This window comes from Mastigoproctus giganteus, chromosome 2 (assembly GCF_048544385.1).
Source record: "Mastigoproctus giganteus isolate SK-2022 chromosome 2, ASM4854438v1, whole genome shotgun sequence".
Lineage (NCBI taxonomy): Eukaryota > Metazoa > Arthropoda > Arachnida > Uropygi > Thelyphonidae > Mastigoproctus > Mastigoproctus giganteus.
Window position 1 is genome coordinate 101,099,771 of NC_143576.1, and position 20,569 is coordinate 101,120,339.

At 37.6% G+C, this 20,569-nt stretch overlaps 1 protein-coding gene across 1 annotated transcript in view; it reads left to right on the forward strand.

Annotated features, from left to right (window-relative positions):
- Positions 1-20,569, forward strand: part of LOC150089465 (uncharacterized) — a 1,372,165-nt gene that overhangs the window by 462,012 nt on the left and 889,584 nt on the right. Inside the window, exon 20 of the mRNA XM_090389992.1 lies at positions 6,989-7,033. Coding sequence (XP_090246118.1) covers positions 6,989-7,033 — 45 coding nt within the window. The remainder of the gene's footprint in view (positions 1-6,988; positions 7,034-20,569) is intronic.

Sequence of the window (20,569 nt, forward strand, 5' to 3'; positions counted from 1 at the left end):
TTTATGTAACTCCTTAGATAAAGTACACCCTATTCTAGACGAAATAAAAAGCATATTACAAAAAATTGAAGAACGCCATCAACTGGTCACCTTCTGCTGGATTCCAGCTCATTCTGGTATTTTGGGCAATGAACTGGCTGATAAAGCTGCAAAAAATCCAACTAGCTTCAACTTAACTAATATCCCTGTTCCGCCATCAGACTATGCATTAACATTCAGGCTGCATGCCTGTCAAAATGGACAAAAATATGGCACTCTCAAATTAATAATAAACTCTTTCAATTTAAACATGATCCAAAAATTTGGCACTCCAGTGTCCGCACATCAAGACGAGAAGAGGTAGTCCTTTCAAGGGTAAGAATGAGACATACTTACCTGACCCACCTTTATTTACTCACAGGGAACAACCCGCCACAGTGTCCACTTTGTAATGTAAATCTGAGTATTAAACACATTCTCATTGACTGCCCTTACTATGAACAAGACAGAACTTCAACCCTGCTATCACTGGTTAATCTTCGTAGACCAATAACTTTAGAGAATCTCATTGGAGATGACGCAGATATTTCCGAATTTTTCAACTTTTTAAAGCTGTCTAGACTTTTTAATCAATTCTGAATTTATGAAACTTTTTCATTTCTTTTTATTATAAATGAATAGGCGCATTATAGCCAAAGCAGCTTATGCGCCATCAAACCCCCATATCAACAACAACAAGCGGATGTGTGCCATAATTTAGGACTTGCAAGTTTAACTGTAAGAACAATTATAAAAAAAAATAAAGAATTAATTTTGGCAGTGGAAAGATAGCTGTTCCATTGCAAGCAACTAGGGCTAGGCCGGCTATTAGGATTTTATTGAAGATAATATCCAATGCAGAATTCAGTTAATTAAATATTATATAAAAAGAGAGAGAGAGAGAGATTAGCCAATATGATGATCTGAAGAAAACTCACCTAAAAAAAAAAAATGTGGAACCATTTAAAACTAGTAAGGTCTGGTTGAATAGATTTAAAATCCAGGGAGAAGCTGCAAGTGCAGATTAAGGAGCCGAAACTTTCAAAAAAGAACTTGTTAAAATTATTGAAGAGGGATATTATGTGTTATACTTCTCAACAAGTTTTTAACATAGATGAAGCAGGACTTTTGTGGAAACGAATGCCTAAAAGAAGTTTCATATTGAAAGAAGAAAAAAACACGGCAGGTTTCAAAGCGGCGAAGGATCGGTTGACTTTATTGTTGGGTGGTAACACTGCGGGGGATTTAAAAGTAATATCCCTTTTAGTTTATTTGGAAGAGATCGCCAAAGTTCAACCCAAAATTGACACATTTTTCTTGATTAAATTCATCAATTAAATTAAATCAATTTAGATCAATTAAATTCATGATTTTAATTTTGATACATAAGTAGTTACCACATAATTATATAGGTATGTAATGCAGAATATTTTATATGTACAAATATTTCAATATTAAATATTTTGACCGACATTTGTGCACCTTTTCACTACCGTTTATTATTGATTAGGAAATATCCTATGGCACCGACCGCAACTCACAAATGCATATGTTACCTTATGGGAATGCGGCGCTCGCTTAGCGCAGATTCACTTAGCACTCTGTTTTTTCGGAACAAATTATCAGCATTAAGCGGGGGTCACCTGTAGTTACTTCTGTCATTAGGGTGATTGGTTGTAGCATAGATGTATACAGGTAATTTTTTTAATCCGCAATCGTTTTAAGTGATGAGTTTATCACACGAATGAGTTCCTAGAAGTGAAGGCTCATAATGGCAAGTTCACTGGAATGAGTTTTTTTGTTGAATTTTGAAATATTGTAAAAATGAAAACTTTGTACATAATTGCTTTAAAATATTCACACTTAAAAATATTATAGAAATATACCAAGTTGTAAATGAAAGCTAAGTGAATTTTTCATAATTGAGAAGAAAGTGGAAAAGAAATTGTTGAAGTTAAAGGTAAATATGGCAGTTGGGGCTGATGGAATCTATTCATTTATTTTAAAAGAAGCAAACAAAAGAGTTAAGCAAACCTTTGATTATAATTATGAGAGCATGCTTGAATTCAGGAGATATATCTATAGATTAGAAATGTGCAAATGTCTCTCCTGTTCACTTAGGGGGGGGGGTCAAAGGGTGAAGTGAATAATTATAGACCTGTAAGCTTGACCTCTGCTCCAAGGAAAATAATGAAGCCAGTGGTTAAAGAAGTATTGTAGAATTATCTTGACAGGAATGTAGTTGTATGGAAATTACAGCAAGAATTTTTTAAATGGAGGCTTGTCTCACCAGTGTGATTAGCTACTATATTTGTCCAAGACCCTCTGTGGATACCCCCAGAGGGTCTTGGACAAATATATTCATAGGGTTGAGTCCAATCGTAGGGAGTGGCCTGCCCCTGTGGCTACTGCATACATTCCTTACTATCCGGGCCTTTCAGAACGTATTGTACTGGCATTGCGGGAGTGCCAGACTCGCTGCGTGCAACTTCCGGGTCGGAGGTTGCACACAGTGATATCCCAAGTTAAAGATCCCATAGCCCAGGACCATACTAGCAATGTGGTCTACGAGATTAAGTGCCCGGATTGTGAGGAGTGTTATGTGGGGGAAACGGGCTGACATTTAAAGGACCGTCTGGGGGAACACACGACCGCTATCAAGACTGCTAACTATGCGAGGTCTGCTGTGGCAGAGCATTTCTGGGAAAAGTAGCATCGGATCTCCCCTGAAGACGCGGTCATTACCGACCGCGCCCATGGATTTTGGGAACGCAAGTGGCTCGAGAGCTTGCGAATCGGTTCATCCAATCACAATACTATTAATAGGGACAGGGGGATCCGTTTACACCCCCTGTTTGAGGCAGTTGTCCTCAGAAGGGATGACTGTTTCTGTTTGACACGCTCCCGAGCCACTTCCATTTCTGATACGCGCATGGAGAATGTAGATCATGTGTCTGATGATCACGTGCATGAGTGCCATGGACCGGCTACTTAAGGATGTGTCTTAGCACTAGTAGTATGCTGTTGAAGAAGGAGACGGCAGTTCTCCGAAAGCTCCAGGTTTCATTGTTTTATCGCTTTTAACCTAGTTTATTTTAATTAATTTTATTGTTTTTTAACTATATTTTAACTATAATTTAATCAGTGTTTTTATTTTATTTGCATCACATTTCATTGTATATTATTTCATTGTATAGTAAATTTTTAGTTTAATTCCTGGCTGGTGTGTATCATTAATTATTATAGGATTAGCTACTATGATGGAACAAAAGGAACTGGATACAAAAAATAATTTTGACATCATGGGGTACAAGTCAGAACAGTATGGCAATAGGGGTATGTTACTGCTATGGATAAAGGGATGGGTTGAGTAGTAGAAGACAGATGTTGGTTTAAATGGGCACTGTTCTTACTGTATTAATGTTATTTGTTTCAGGATTCAGTGCTGGACTTCCCCTTATTTGAAATCAGTATCATTAATAAATATTGACATTCTTTTCAATATTTATTTTAACAATATACTGTGTATATATATATATTTTTTAATGACAGGAGTCAAGACCTAGAAAAAGTAGGCTGATGGACTGAGAAATAGTAATCGAGGTTTAACATTGATTCATACAAATTACTGCATATGGATAGCAGTAATCTCAGGATTACTAATTAGGTTATTCTGGTATTACTGAATCAGGTTTGGTGACAATTAGATCGTACCTCACTCAAGGTGTTGGAGTACAAAAAAGACCTAGGGTAATTGTGCAGTCTGAGGAGAAGTTTTCTCAGTAGTGCAGGCAGGCTGCCAGAACAGCTTGTAGAGTTCTCTCAGTGATATACTGGAATTTTGCCAGCAGGGAATGGAAGGTGAATATTCCATTGTATACAGCAGTGGTTAATCCATGACGTGAGTACTTCATACAGATCCAGAAGCATCATTTTTGGAAGAATATGGAGCTTTTGGAACAGGTGTAGAGAAGAGTAACAATATTAATCAAGCACACAAAAGGGTATTCTTATCACAAAAGACTTCAGTTCTATAAATTGCAGCACTTGTAAACTAGCCATCTGAGGAGATCTGATTAAAGTATTTAAGTCTTTCAGTGGATTGCAGCTTAGGTGTGCAAAAATTTGCTTTCAACCAGAGATTGATTGTTAGAACAAACTACTATCTGGTGTTGTGGAAGTAGGTAGTTTAAATAAATTTAAGGAAGAATTGGGAAAGTTATTAGAGGTGATGGACAGATGAGGTGGGTAGTTTTTTTTTTCCTTTTTTTTTTTTTTTTTTTTTGCTAATGCGATATAAGCTTGCTTCCTTACATCAATTATCACTACTGTTCTTCTTCTTCTTTGCCTTTTCCCGCGTTATATGGGGTCGGCATTCAATGTTCCCAGTTCACACTTTACATCCTCTTCTTCTCTTCTAGTTGGATTAACTTCTTAACCAGAATCTATTGGTTTTGGCATAGTTTTTACGACCGGGTGCCCTTCCTGACGTCAACCCTCACCATTTATCCGGGCTTGGGATTTAAGCTGCCGATCTACTAAACGTGCCGCAGCCATATAAATGGAGTAGCTCTTATTCAGTGATGAAGCTTCCTCGTGATGTCACAATTTAATAATTTTACACAATTTATGCCGAATTTCTAGTCACCACTGAACAAGCAGGTGGCACTGCTGTAGTTCTTTTATCTCCTGGAAACATCCAAATGGCTGACTCGGTAGAATTACTGTGACCTTGAAAATACCAATAATGTATAACTCAGCAACATGTGAGTATTTTTAAATACAATTTGGTATCCTGAAAACTTCTACATCAAAGCTATCAGGTAGCACAACTATTCTACTAAGAATTCCCAGTGACTGATTATAGTTCCTTAAAAATTTAATGACCTTGAAATTTCCTATGTTTTCCTATGTCCGAACATAATAATGATAGCCATTTTAAAAAAGTTCACAGTCCGAAAAATAAAACCATCTTTAGGTCCCAAATCTTAACCTGTCACTCACCCACACTTATTTTATCTAAAATATAACTTCTTTTTGAGCAACACTCCCAAAAACCTTCTTTATTTATTAATTTTAATAGCGCACTAATTTAGCTAGCATGCAGCTGGTGCCACCAGCGCCACTTTTGTTACTACTGTTAATAATGCTAATTTCGTTTTGGGCTGTACAATTACCTCTATAAGGCATATTAAGTTATGTTCCGATATGTGATAAACATTCCTTATTGGACAAGCTTTTGTTTTGGCAATTGCAATATTAAAGAGGATGAAATTATCAGTATACATATATTGTATTTCAACTGTACCTGGAATTTCTTATGTTAACTTAATAAATAGTAGCAATAGCTTAATTTCCAGTACTTACCTTAATATAATCTGCAATTGGGCTTAGAGTGAATAAGGCGGAAATGGACTAAAAATTGGATTTAATGTGGATGAGCTTAAATTTTAACGGAGTTAAAATATGCTCAAGGAAATAGAAGTGCACGTCTTCATCCTTGGTTGTCATGAATTAAAGTTGAATGGGATTGGAACTATGAGAGTATAATCAAGAGACCAATAGCCGTAACGATGGGCTTTCGTTATTAAAGTAGATCGAAGCACTACTTCAAAATACGGCTCTACAAAAACATCAAATACATGAGCATACTATCATTATAATAACTTTAAAACTGGACAAGCAAATACAGAACTGACTTTACATGTACAATCCCATAACCATACACCTTTAGTAGATTCAGCAATCCCCATTATTAAATTATAATTTAGTTTTAGAATTTATCAGTATGAAGCCCTTATCATAGAATGGTTTCAGCATCAACCTAAATTAAACGTATTAAATGCAAAATTACCCTACAACCTCTCCCCGGTCTGGAATCTCACACACCTGAGATTCCCACATGCATCAGAGAGCATCACGGGAACTTAGAGTTCTTTTAAATACACACGCTCTCTCTTTCTTCACTATTACCAACTGAAGACGTTAATAACGAAAGCCCATCATTACGGCTATTGGTCTCTTGATTATACTCTCATAGTTCCAATCCCTTTCAACTTTAATTCATGACAACCAAGGAGGAAGACATGCACTTCTATTTCCTTGAGCATATTTTAACTCCGTTCAAAAATTTAAGCTCATCCACATTAAATCCAATTTTTAGTCTATTTCCACCTTATTCACTCTAAGCCCAATTGCAGATTATATTAAGGTAAGTACTGAAAATTCAGCTATTGCTACTATTTGTTAAGTCAATTAAATCAGTACCCTAAGCAATCCTACAATTTATTCAATACCTGATGTAACAAGCCGACGTAAACTTCTGTGTGACACAAGAAATGCGAGTCCATGGAACCATCATGCATAGTGTCCACTACCCAGGAAGATGGTGATGGTTATTTAATATGAGGAACGTTTTTCTAGTAAGAACTAGGAGCCCTAGTGCATATGGACCATCATTTCACTGGTGAGGTCTACTGCCAGCTCTTAGGAGACTGTGCACCCTGCCATATTTCATTTTTTCTCCCGACAGAAACAGGATCTTCCAAGATGATAATGTGCCATGTCATGGGACCCACACTGTGCACGGGTAGTTCAAGGAACAAACTTATGTACTTATGGCAAACCCTTAGCCATAATTATGGCTAAGGGTTTGCTTATTTCCTTTCCTGTTTCCTTTGATATAACTGGATAGATCCCATCCACCCTAGATGCCTTTATTATTTTTAACTTCAACAATTTCTCCTAAACTTTGCCCTCAGTTATTACAAAATCATTAAGCTCCCTGTTAGAGTTTAATAAGCTTCTGTCCTCCACTTCCCTACAGAATTGGTTGGAGGCTGTTATCTATGCTTGAAGTGACTCACTGTGTTTTATTGGTGATATTTGTATTTTGTTTGCAGCTGACACTTTCTCTTATATGTGCATTTGTGTTTTAGGTAATGATAAATATATAAATTATATTTTTCAGGGTCCTCCTGGTCCTCAAGGATTGCCTGGACCTCAGGGATCTGCTGTAAGTTAAAGCTGTTTACATTTTGTATATTAATTTCTAATAAAATTTTAATAAATTTTTGAATAGAAGTTTAAAATACGTTTTCATTTTGTAATAAATTTTCATATATTAGATAGTATATTGGATTAATAGGAAACAAAAATTTAATTTTTACTACTAACGGTATTTAACTTTAGTCTGAATTGAACAATTGACCTCATAAAGAGCCAGTAGTACTGTTAGTCTGACAACTTCATAATCCACTTTTGATCTTACTCTGGAAATTTTCAACAAACAAGAAAGATTTCAGGCAGTTAGGAACAGGCCATTCACACATTCTTATATTAAATTGTGGGGCAAAATCGCACCTTCCTGAAATATGATTTTTTAAAGTAATTTTTTGCCCATTTATTTTGGATTTAAATTTAATATGGATTGTATTTTATACAAAAAAAAAAGAAAAAAAAAGTAAAATAAGAAATGGGGGGGGGGAGTAAAGCTTATTGCTATAGGCTATACAAAGGAATGAGCCCTTGTATTGACTTTAATTAATAAGCATGTATATTTTGGGGGACCGGGGGAACACCTTGAACAATGAGGATGGTGTGATGTCTCACTTCACAAAAATTATTGTAAAATCTCATAAGATTTTACAATAATTTTTTTCCAGCATTTTTTTAAAATTTTATATATAAAAATAAATAAAACAGCAGTCTGCAGATTACAAGTTCCATGATTTATCGAGTACTCTTATTTCAAACTCTATGTTATGTACCCTTGGAAAGTTAAGTTCCTTTTTAAGTTGTTAAACTTAATGCTTAGGATGCAGTGCTGAAAAGTAATTTGCTAAGTTTGGATGCATTTGAGTGCAATTTTTCTTTTGTGGGTTTGGTAAAGTTTCCAGTCATACCATAGTGTGTTTCATTAACATTAGGTAAACCTGCTGCTTTGGTAAGTGACAGCCACATTTCCCTTTGTTCTAGTGTGTACATTTGAATCTCCCATCTTTGAATGCTTAGGATGCAGTGCTGAAAAGTAATTTGCTAAGTTTGGATGCATTTGAGTGCAATTCTTGTTTTATGGGTTTGGTAAAGTTTCCAGTCATACCATAGTGTGTTTCATTAACATTAGGTAAATCTGCTGCTTTGGTAAGTGACACCCACATTTCTCTTTGTTCTAGTGTGTACATTTGAATCTCCCAAATCCGATAACCACAGGAACTGATCTTGGAATTATCCAGCTGTTTTCATTGAGGTGAAGACAGCATACAATTAACTACATGGAAAAGTGCAAAAAAAAAAAAAAAAAAAAACCCCAGTTAATTTTTTCCTCTTTCATTTCCTTTACAGAATATACTTTTCATAGTGCGGCATACATATTTTAGAAGATAAAATGTAAATGGTTTTGTTGGCTTCACTTTGTAGTCCTTGCTGGGTGGGGATGTTTTGTAGTGGGTGCTACACTCTCAGGCCTTAGACTGAAAATAGCCCAAATTCAAAGGTTGGCTTCCAAAATATGTATGCCGCACTATGAAAAGTATATTCTGTAAAGGAAATGAAAGAGGAAAAAATTAACTGTTTTTTTTTTTTTTTTTTTTTTTGCACTGTTCCATGTAGTTAATTGTATGCTGTCTTCACCTCAGTCCCAGAAAGGAGGAGGATACTCAAATTAATTCTTATGTATTGGACCCTGGAAATTTAGAACCAGCCATGCTTTCTGTGTGTGTGTGATATTTTTTGTCAATACAACCTTCTCCACAATAGATCAGGATCTTTATATGCATTTTGAAAGGATACAGTTTGGGCTATTTAATTTTCTTTAAGTGGAACATAGGCAAATGGATGAATGTTGCACTGCTGTTATTGTTTACAAATCACAATCGGCGCCTCCGTAGCCAGGTGGGCAAGAGCAGCAGTGCGTAGCACACGCTTCTTGATTAGACCGGGGTTCGAGCCCGTGCCCACCAAATACGGAGGATGCGGAAAGGTCAGGGAATGACCACTGCATATCCCCGGAGCAATATGGCCTTAGTTGCTAATGCTCCTAAAAACCAAATAACAAACATAACAAACAAATCACAATCTTAAAGTTATGAAAACATTCACTGACCAGAAAACATGGTTAGTTAATTGTTTGCCTGTCTGTTTCATGAAGCTCGGGCATTTAGTCATCAATCACTTTTTATCAGTAAGTTGCTAACATTGTTCACAAAGAGCAATTAAATAATTCCATAACCTATGAGACTTCATGATGTAGTTGGAATGCAGTAAAACTTAGGGCTATGAGGTGAAATCTTGACCCTGCACAGGGATCTCTAATGTGCTACTGTGATGGATGGTCTATCAGAGAACTAAATTTGTTGGTTCTTAGTTGTTTTCCTGGAGATTTGCTTATTTTTCTAAACACAGCCATAAATTGGGTGGTGCCAGATAATAGATGGTCTGATTTGGGAGGTTCTACTTTATTGAGTGTAAAATTGTGACTCCACAGTTGAGGAGGAATTCCTCAACCGTGCATAAAAAAGTATGTAATCATACTTTTTTTATGCATATATGGTTCACTCCGGTCTCCTTAAACAGAAGAACACCACAGTTATTGCTCCCACCTCCTGTATATCACATGAGTAGATCTAGTGGGCGATAAGGTGTAGTCCACCCTGACAGATTTAGGAGGTTTTCATTCATTTGCCACTTGACTCATTTAGGGAAGTCTGGGGGTTCAATTCCTCTCTATGACTAGAGGGATTTCTAAAGTCCTCTGCAATCGAGACTAGTTAGTTAACTTAGGAAAAGAAAGTAGGGCACTTTACTTATTCCAGATTTTTCAGCCTGCAAAACATGTAAATAATATGCAGTGGCATAATATGGTTTAAGTCACTGATGCACCTAAGCTATATATTTTATTGTTTGTAATAACAATAACAAACAATAAAATATATATTAAGTGCCAAAGGAACTAAAGCTGCAAGGTTTCAGTATATTATCTTTATAATTGGGTACATTCTTCAGTTAGTTTACTGTTTGTTGAACGAGAAACCAGAGGTTTTATTTGGAGGGGGGGAGGTTAAAAACATGCAACTCTCATCTGAGATCGACTACTGTAACTATTGTGCTGCCTGCAAGTGATTAGTCGACAATGCTGGATTTAGGTATAGTGGGGGTGCATGTTTTTGTAGAGATCCTAAAAATACAGTAGCATGAGCCCTGGACCAACAGTACTTTCCCAGAGCTTGAGTCAGTTTGGTGTGAGATAAGCACTGGGAAAGCAAAAATGAGGGTATAACTTTGTTATAGGCCTAATGGCTCTGATGAGTACAATTATACAGAGAAATAGAGTGGGCCTATAAATGAGAGTGTCTTATAATGGGTTATTTTAACTTCCCAGATATGACTGGAACTTGTGGATTGATCACTCGCACACATGATGCATTGCAGGATCATCTAGACAAGACTGCAGCAATAATTCAGACACAGCATGGGTTTGTTAAGGGAAAGTCTTGTCTGACAAATTTGATTGGATATTATGATGTGGTTACAAAGGAACTGGATGCAAAAAATAATTTTGATATCGTATACTTGGATTTCATGAAAGTTTTTGACACTGTTGCTCATGGAAGACTGCTGTACAAATTGGAGCAGAATGTTATTAAGGGTAAGTTGCTACAATGGATAAAAGTATCATTGAGTGGGAGAAGACAGAGGGTGGTAATCAATGGGTGCTGCTCTTCGTGGACTAATGTTATTTGTGGAGTCCCACAAAGTTCGGTGTTGGGTCCACTGTTGTTTTGTATATTTATCAATAATATTGATGAAGGTATATCAAGCTTAGTGTCAAAGTTTGCAGATGATACAAAGATTGGCAGGGTTGTTAATGACAGTAATGTCAGTATGCTACTGCAACAGGATCTAGAAAATTTTGGAAGATGGGCTTAAAAGTGGCAACTAAAGTTTAATTTTGACAAATGCAAAGTACTGCATATCGGTAGAAGTAACCCCAGAGGAACGTACCAACTGTGTGGTACTACACTTAGGGTGGTAGAAAATGAAAAAGATCTGGGAGTAATTGTGCAGTCAGATATGAAGTTTTCTGAGCAATGCAGACAGTCTGCCACAGAAGGTCATGGGGTTTTGTCAATGATATACAGGAATTTTGCTAGCAGGGAAAAGGAGGTGATTGTCCCTCTATATAAGGTAATGGTCAGACCACGCCTTGAGTACTGCGTACAGGTCTGGAGGTCTCATTTTAGGAAAGATGTAGATTTACTTGAGCTTGTACAGAGAAGGGCAACAAGATTGGTGAGGGGAATGAAGGGATCCTCTTACCAAGAGAGGCTTAAGTTCTGCAAATTGCAGCGGCTGGAGACTAGGCATCTGTGAGGTGATCTGATTGAGGTGTATAAGGCCTTGATTGGATTGAGCATGCGGAATTCTGATGGGATTCTTCCACTTGGTCAGATTACAAACCTAAGGGAGCATAAATTCAAATTGAGGAAAGACAGCTGTAGAGTAGATATGTGGAAATTTGCCTTTAGTCAGCGGGTGGTTAATTGCAGGAACAAACTTCCATCTGTCGTTGTAGAAGTTGATAGGTTAAATAAATTTAAGGAGGAACTGGACAAACATTTAGAGGGAATGGTTGTGGGAATTTTTTTTTTGGCTGATGCCACATAAGCTCATACGCTTGCTTTTTTGCATCACATGCCACGATTACTACTACTACACTAGCAAGGCTTTTGTGGATTTATTGGGTGATTGTTTTCTACAGCAGCATGTTAGAGAGGGAACAAGTGGAAGTAACACTGTTGATCTGGTTATCAGCAGTGATTATTCATGCTTCCTTTGCTACACGCGTGCAGCTTTATGTATGTGTATCAAGCATGCCTCCTCATTTTATAATTGTGCTTTATTCCCCAAAAATGAGTAAAATACTTAAAAGGTGTGAAAAGGAAGCATCCTGGTGAAGAAACTACAGATTCAGAGAGAAAAAGAAAAGCAATATCGATAGACAAAGGCGGACTGGGTCAAAAATTCTTACCCGGGAAAATTTGTAGCGGCCTCATACTAACGTTTATGGTCAAAATCACACTGGCCTTCTGCCCACCAGGGTTTCCCCGGTAAGGCTTATGGCCAGTCCACCTCTATCGATAGAGAAAAAATTTGAAATTGTGAAGCACTTTGAGCGAAATGAAAGACCATGTGATATTGCACATGCTACAGGCCTAAATGTGGCAATGCCGAGAATTAGAAAGAATGCAGAGAAAATAAAAACAACTTTCATAGCAGTAACAACTCATAGTGTAATAAAATCCATTAGATCAAGACACAAAGAATAGTCGTAATAAAATACTTATGTATTTTATTACGACTATTTCATATTAAATAATTGTAATAAAATACTTCATCATCATCATCAGCCATTTTCAATCCACTGCAGGATGAAGGCCGCTCCAACAACTTTCCAGTTCCTTCTGTTTTGAGCACTGGCCATCCATTTACTACCCACAAACTCATGAATTTCATCTGTCCATCTCCGCCTTTGTCTTCCAGGTTTTCTTCTAGCTCCTCATGAATACCATTCTGTTATTTTCTTAGTCCATCTGTCATCATGTCTTCGAGCTATGTGTCCTGCCAAAGACTATTTTAGTTCTTTAGTTTTGATAAGAATGTCCTTTACTTGAGTTTGCTGCCTAATCCATGTGTTTCTCTTCTTATCTAACAGTCTGATTCCCAATATAATTCGTTCCATTCTTTGCTGTGTAGTTCTCAGCTTCTCTTCCATTCTTTTGGTGAGTGCCCAAGTGTGTGTGTGTGTGTGTGTGTGTGTGTGTGTGTGTGTGTGTGTGTGTGTGTGTGTGTGTGTGTGTGTGTGTGTGTGTGTGTCGGGGTGGTTCCCAGGCATATGCCCATCTCCACCTAACTCTTATTTAATACAGAAAATCTGTAAAGTGGGCCTGATAGATAAGATAGCTAAGAAATAGAATATCCAAAACAAGAGAAATTTTGAGATAGTTACAATTTTAAACAAACAAAAAAAAAAAATTTTTGTATAGGAAAGATTAAAATGTATTGAAGAAATGTTTATGTGTGTAGTGTGTTGTTAATGTCAGGTCACTTTGCCATCAGAAAGCAGCTGACATCAACAGCTGCAATCTGATGCCCATCCCCGGCATGTGGAGCCAGACCTGTTTCTACTATTATTAGCTGTAGTGCCAAAGCACAATTCAATACCCAACAGAGGAAGTGCAATACTATTGGGTGCCAGCTGTCCAGTCTTGGGCTGCCCAAACCCAAGAACTGGACAAAAAAAAAAAAAAAAAAAAACACCGTAAACCCCCCCCCCCCAGACCTGACGTATAGCTTCCAGGTCTGAAGCTCCCAAGCCCAGATGCTATCAAACAATACTCGCATTATAAGCAGCCAGCTCAATGTCTGAAAGGTTCCTTATGATTAATCTCCTGGAAAACACTGCAGCAGAAAAATCTTGCAGTGCCTGAAAGTTAGACATCCCATTCACAAACTCCTGCACATTGTTCTCAGCAAGGTCAGGAATTTGTTTGTAAAGATGGTGCCTTTCAACATCATAATATGGACAATAGAACAGTGTATGCAGCCAAGTCTCCGCTTCTCCACAAGAACACCACGGATCCGGCTCCAAGCCCCGAGAACACAGTTTATCTTGAAAGGACCCATGTCCTGTCAGCACGTAGCTGGTAAACATTGAAGGACAAAACCACAAAGAAACCGTTTTAGAAATAGCAAAGTCTGCAGCTGGAATAATCTTCTTAGTTATATACTTATCCCAGATAAGTATATGACTCCACCTTTTCAATTACTGCTCCTTCAAACATTATGTCCCTTTCTGTGGCATACTTGTTCATCATTCCTTTTGTTTTAGCCATATTCATCTTTAGTCCAAAATCCTTACTAACTGTGCATAACCGATTAAGATTTTCCTCTAATTCTTTGGGATCGTGGCTTATGACCACAATGTCATCTGCAAATCGTAAATGGTTTAGGTACTCTCCGTTCACATTGACTCCTTTCTGCGACCAGTCTAATCTTCTGAAAACTTCCTCAAGGGCAGCAGTAAACAGCTTCGGAGATATTGTGTCTCCTTGTCGAACTCCTTTCTCAATTTTAAATTTCTTACTGTCTTTGTTTAGTCTAATAAAGGAGGTAGCACTCTCATATATTTTCTTCAAAATCATAATATATGGGGTATCTATGCCTTGTCTCTCTAGTGCCCGAAACATTGCCTTATGCTGTATGGAGTCAAATGCCTTTTCATAATCCACAAATGCCAGGCATAATGGTGTTTTATATTCATTTGCTTTCTCCATTAGCTGTGATATTAGATGAAGGTGATCCATAGTTGAGAATTAGAAAGAATACTTGATTCTCATCAAGTATTCTTTCTAATCTGTTAGTAATGACCCTTGTGAACAACTTGTAGATGTGGGATAACAAGCTAATTGGTCTATAATTTCCAATTTCTGATTTATCTTCTTTCTTGTGCAGCAAAACTATGATTGCATTATTCCATTGCTTAGGCGTCACACCTTTTCTAATGCACTTTGTGAAGAGCCTTGCCAGTTTTTGTGTTATGTCTCTTCCTCCCAATTTTAACAACTCTACAGTAACTTCATCTTCCCCCAGACCTTTCTGATTCTTCATTTTCTTCAATGCCTGTTCTGCCTCATCAGGAAGAATATCGGGTATGTCGTATGTGTTGCTACTTTGCAATCCATCTTCTCCACTGCTGGCATCATTCCCCTGCTCCTTGTATAATTCTCTATAGTAGTCTTCCGCTATTCGAATTATGCCTTCTCTGCTGTTCATAAGTACACCATCGCTATTATTCAGTTTCAGTATCATTTGTCTTTCTGTATTACTGCTTATGGCTGCTGATTTAAATCTTTTGTTTTCTCTTAATGCTTGTTCTACTTTTCTTGTGTTAAATCTTATGTCCTCTCTGAGTCTCTTTCTAATGGCTTTTGCATAACTCAGTATACTCAATTTTCTCCCTGTCAGTGTTTTTCTTGCTTTTCATTTGTCGTCTTTGGTTCACATTGACAAGTGTTTCTTGACTAATTTTTTCTTCTTTGGATTTCTTTTTCCCTCTAGGAAAAAGAAATCCAAATTGGGCTTTCAGAAAGTTGTAATATTCCTCATCGATATCTTGGTCCTGAGCAGTCTGCAGGAGCTCAAACTTGTTCTTAAGTTCCAGTACATACTGCTTTTTCTCCTCCTCTGTTATCTCAAAGACTTTGTATTATTTACTCGAGTCAGTTTTTTCCTTTCCTTTCCTACATCTATATCAAGTGTACATCTTACCATTCTGTGATCACTTCCAACATTTACCTTATTCAGGACGGTAACATCATTCGCAATATATCTTCTGTTAGTGAGGACGAAGTCGATTTCATTAGTACTTAATCCATTTGGACTCTTCCATGTCCACTTTCTGTTCACCCTTTTCTTGAAAAAAAAGTGTTCATTACAACCAGTCCTTGAGATTCTGCAAATTCCACAAGTCTTTCACCTCTTTCATTTCTTTCACCAATTCCAAAATTTCCTATAGTTCCCCTTTGTGCGCTGTTTTGTCTTTTTACCAACCTTAGCATTAAAGTCCCTCATAATAATAGTGTAGTGGGTTTTCTGCTCATCCAGAAGACTCTCAATTTCGGTGTACATTTCTTCAACCTCTTCATCATCATGGCTCGATGTTGGTGCATAAATCATTATAATCTTTAGCTTGTACCTCTTAGAAGTCTTGACACCCTTGGTGATGTACTTTTGAATTCCAAAATGTTGTTTTTAAAATCTTTATGGACTAGAAACCCAACTCCACCTTCACTCCTTATAAGTGATTCATTTCACATATGTGAAATGAATCACTTATAAACTTATAAGTGATTAATTTCTTCTTCTTGTTTCAGCCAAACCGATGATATTCCAATTCACATTTTCTAATTCCTTTTCCAGCTCTAATATCCTGTCTTCACCGATGAGTCATCTCACGTTATAACAGGCCAAGTTCAGTTTCCGTGCATGGCAGCCTGGTCGTACCCAGAGATTCTTAGCACCTTCTGCTTCCACTCTGATCCTCTTGCTGCCGTAAGAGGGAGAGTGAAAGCTGCTGGGGACTGGGAGCCATTTGTTTTGTCATGCTGTCATATGCTATAGGGTTTGGTCTTTTCCTCTTCATGCTGACCAGGTGTCTTGAAGAGAACCACTCTACACATTCGTTGCCACCTAAGTGACGTAACAGGGCTTACCATCAAGAAGGTGTGCATGAGTGGATTTTAGGGAGGCTGGCCAACCGGACTTCTCCTAAATCTTCTGTAATAGAGAGAGATTGGATCCATCAGTGTTTTAGGCTGAGTGTCTGATAACACACAGGATACCTGTTCCCCTCTAAGCCCATTACGATTATTTATTGTGTTTGGTAATGTTTTGGTTACAAATGTGTGTTCAATCTTGGGTGGTCGGCAACTAACCCTATTTTTCCCATAGGGCTTGTTAGTTATATTGTACAAGGATTTCTAGGAACACAAATATCGTGCTATATTTCCTGAAAATTACTGTATTTCCTGAAAATTACAGTCAACAGAAGTTCAAGTCTAATGTCAACAGATATCTTCTCTTGTCTTTTCAACCTCCAACCCAAGCAGGGTACTAAGTAGTATAGGTTCTAATACCTCTCATGTTTGCGGTTTTCATAACAAAAAAAAAAAAGAAACCCTTTGTAACATCTGAAACCTTGACATTAAGCTTGATATGCATTCATGAATATCATTGATAAATAGACAAAACAACAATGGGAGCACCACTGAACCCTGGGGGTGCCGACCAGGCTAGCTAGGTGGGTAAAATGGCAACTCAAAGGTCGCACGTTCAAATCCTGCCTTGAGCTTGGATCAAAGTAAAATGCAAAAACTTTGTGGAGGTGCATTATGGTCACAGAAGCTGATCTGCCAACAACTAACAAAAAAAAAGTACCCTGGGGGACACCACTAATAACATTAGTCCACGAAGAGCTTTGTCCATTAATTACACCTCTCTGTCTTCCCTCACTCAACCATCCCTTTTTCCATGGAAGCAACTTACCCTTAATGCCATACCTCTCCAATTTGTACAATAGTTTTCCATGTGCAACAGTATCAAAAGCTTTCCTGAAATCCAAGTATATGATATCAAAATTATTTTTTGCATCCAGCCCCCTCGTCACCATGTCATAATATCCAATCAAATTGGTCAAACAAGACTTCCCCTTAACAAACCCATGCTGTGTCTGAATATTACTGCAGTCTTGTCTTGATGATCCTGCAATGCTTCTTTAACCAGGGACTCCATTGTTTTCCCTGGAACATAAGTCAAACTAACAGGTCTGTAATTACTTGTGTCACCCTTTGATCCTCTTTTGGGAATTCAAGATACATTTGCACATCTCCAGTCTGTGGGTAGTTCCCCTGAGTCCAAGGATGTTCTCATAATTATGGCTAACAGTTTGCTTACCTCCTTTAATATAACTGGATAGATCCCATTCACTCCAGATGTCTTATGTTTCTTATGTTTAACTTCAACAATTTCTCCTCCTCTTTTTTCTCAGTTATTACAAAATCATTTAACTCACTGTTAGAGTTTGATAAACATCTGGCCCTCTCCTCCTTGAATAACTCCTCATGTGTGAATGTAGATGCAAAATACTCATTTAGTTCAGCAGTTATCTGAGAATGATCATCTACAGTCAAACCATTGATATCAAGTGGATCAATCTAATTCATCCCCTTCCTTTTATAGTTTCTATAAGAAACAAAATCTTTGCATCCTTTGTCAAAGATGTCTCATAATCTGTCTTTGCTTGCCTCCTCTGTAACTTGATTACAGACTAGCTTGTATCTACTATAGGCTTCTGTGTCACCTGATAATTTTTATGCATCCCATGCATTTTTCTTCTCTGCCACGAGTCTCATTAATTCATCTGACATCCATTTAGGCCTAAACCTAGAACAGTATTTCTTAGTTGGAACAAAAATCCTAGTAGCTTCCAAGATTACTTCCTTCAATGCTTTCCATTTGGAATTTGTTGTTGGTAACATTATCAGTTGGTCCCACTGTATAGAACTTAAAAAATCTCTGAGATCACTGTAGTCACCTTTACCAAAAACCTTTCCCTTTACCTGTGATGGTAGTTACATCTTTAAGTTGTTGTTATTTGGTTTTTAGGAGCATTAGCAACTAAGGCCATATTACTTCGGAGATATGTGGTGCCCATTCCCTGACCTTTCCACATCCTCCGTATTTGGTGGTCACAGCCTCGAACCTCAGTCTAATCAAGAAGCGTGTGCTGCGCACTGCTACTCCTGCCCACCTGGCTACGGAGGCGCCTACACCTTTAAGTAAATCTCACATCAGTACACTGTGATCACTGACACCTATGGTTCCTTTATCTGTAAATTCTTAATGCATGAATAATCATTGCTCTTAATCAGATCAAGAGTGTTACTCTCTCTTGTTACCTCTCTAACATGCTGCTGTAGAAAAGAATCATCCAATAAATCCACAAAAACTTTGCTAGTGTGCGAGTGACTAATCCACAAGTTCCAATCAATATCTGTGAAGTTATAATCCCCTATTATTAGACACTCTGATATACAGGCCCACTCTATATCTCTGTATAATTATTCATTGTACTCATCAGAGTCATTAGGCCTATAACAAACTCCTACCCTCATTTTTCTTTCCCAGTGCTTATGTAACTGACTCAACATTGCACTGTCCATCTATGTCAACTGGATGCACTTAGATTTTATGTGTTTCTTAACTAACAGCATAACCCCCTTCTCCCTTCCTATCATGTCTATCCTTTTTGTTCACACTGTACTTTCCAAATTCCAATTCTGTATTCCTAATATCTGTGTGCCACCATGCGTCTGATATCCCAACAATATCTGCATTTGATGTCTTCATCAGTACTTCAAATTCATAAAATCTATTTACTATACTCTTAGCATTGGTGTAAATGCAAGTATACATGCACCTGTTCTTACTCTTAGTTATTCTAACACAGCCCATGCATTTACTTGTTTCATGACCTCAGCAGTTCCTGACATCCCGAGCAACTTGCTTTCCAGGTTGCTGCTGCTCATTCCAGTAGAAGTAGTGCAAGTATCATATCCACCTCTGCTTGCAGGTACTGTTAATCTCTTAGTCTGTGAATCCCCCCTCCCCAAGCTAGCAGTTTTCTGACATACATAACTTTGCCTCGATAGCATCAGCAAATATTCTTGCACCCTTTTCTATTTAAGTGTATCCCATCCCTGTAGAAGCAGTCTCTCCTGTTAACAAGCAGAGACCATGCTAAAAAAATTCTATCCCATGAACCTTGCACAACTTCTCCAGGGCTGAATTGATTGATAAGGCTCTCATCATATGCCCACTCTTATCGTGTCTTGGCAGGATTGCAGACACTTTCAAATTTAACCCTAACTCACGACTTTTTTCCAACATTGACCCGTGCTTGTTTAGTAAATCTGCAGATCTCCTGCACTTAATGTCATTAGTTCCAACGTGTACAACGATATCATGTTTTGTGTCCTTAAAAGATGGTATCTGCTGTACAACATCATTAACTATTGCCCCTGGCAGATATATCCTGATGCTATTCCACCTATCCTTTTTGAACAGTATATTTCCTGTTTCCCTGACAATTGAGTAACTATGATATCTAGCTGCTGTGGGACCAACACATTCTGGTCTGAAGATTGCCACTGTGTTGCCTATTTACAATTTGTTGTTGTTAACATTATTAGTTTGTGCCATTGTGAATTTGGAGACTGCCTGAATGCAGTGTAGTGTCCTTTACAAAAGCAAAACCTCTCCCTTTATCCTTGATGGTAGTTATATCTTTAAGTAAATTCCATGTCCTTACACTGTGATAACTGATATGATAATTATCATCACTTTGATAACTGATATGATAATTATCATCACTTTGATAACTGATATGATAATTATCATCACTTTGATAACTGATATGATAATTATCATCACTTTGATAACTGATATGATAATTACCATAACTTTTATAACTGATAATTATCATATCTGTTAGATTAAAATCCTCCATTATAAGACATTCTCATTTACTGGCTCATTCTATTTCTCTTTATAGTTATTCATTGTACTCATCACAGTCATTTGGCCTATAAAGCACTCCTACTCTGATTTTTGTTTTCCCAGTACTTGCGCCAGACCAAACGGACTTAGCATTGTACTGGCCACCCATGTCAACTGGATGCAATGCCTTAGATTTCATGTTCTTAACTTAGAGCATAATCCTCCCTCATGTCCTTTCTGTACACATTGTACTCCCCATAATCAAATTCTGCATCCCTTATATCTGTGTGACACCATGTCCCTGATATCCCCATGATATCTGCATTTGATGATTTGACCTCTTCTCTGCAACATCATAAACTTTCACCCCCCCCTCCATGGCTGACATACCCTGTTCTGCCTATTCTACCTATTCTGGAGGCCTCCGTAGCCGAGT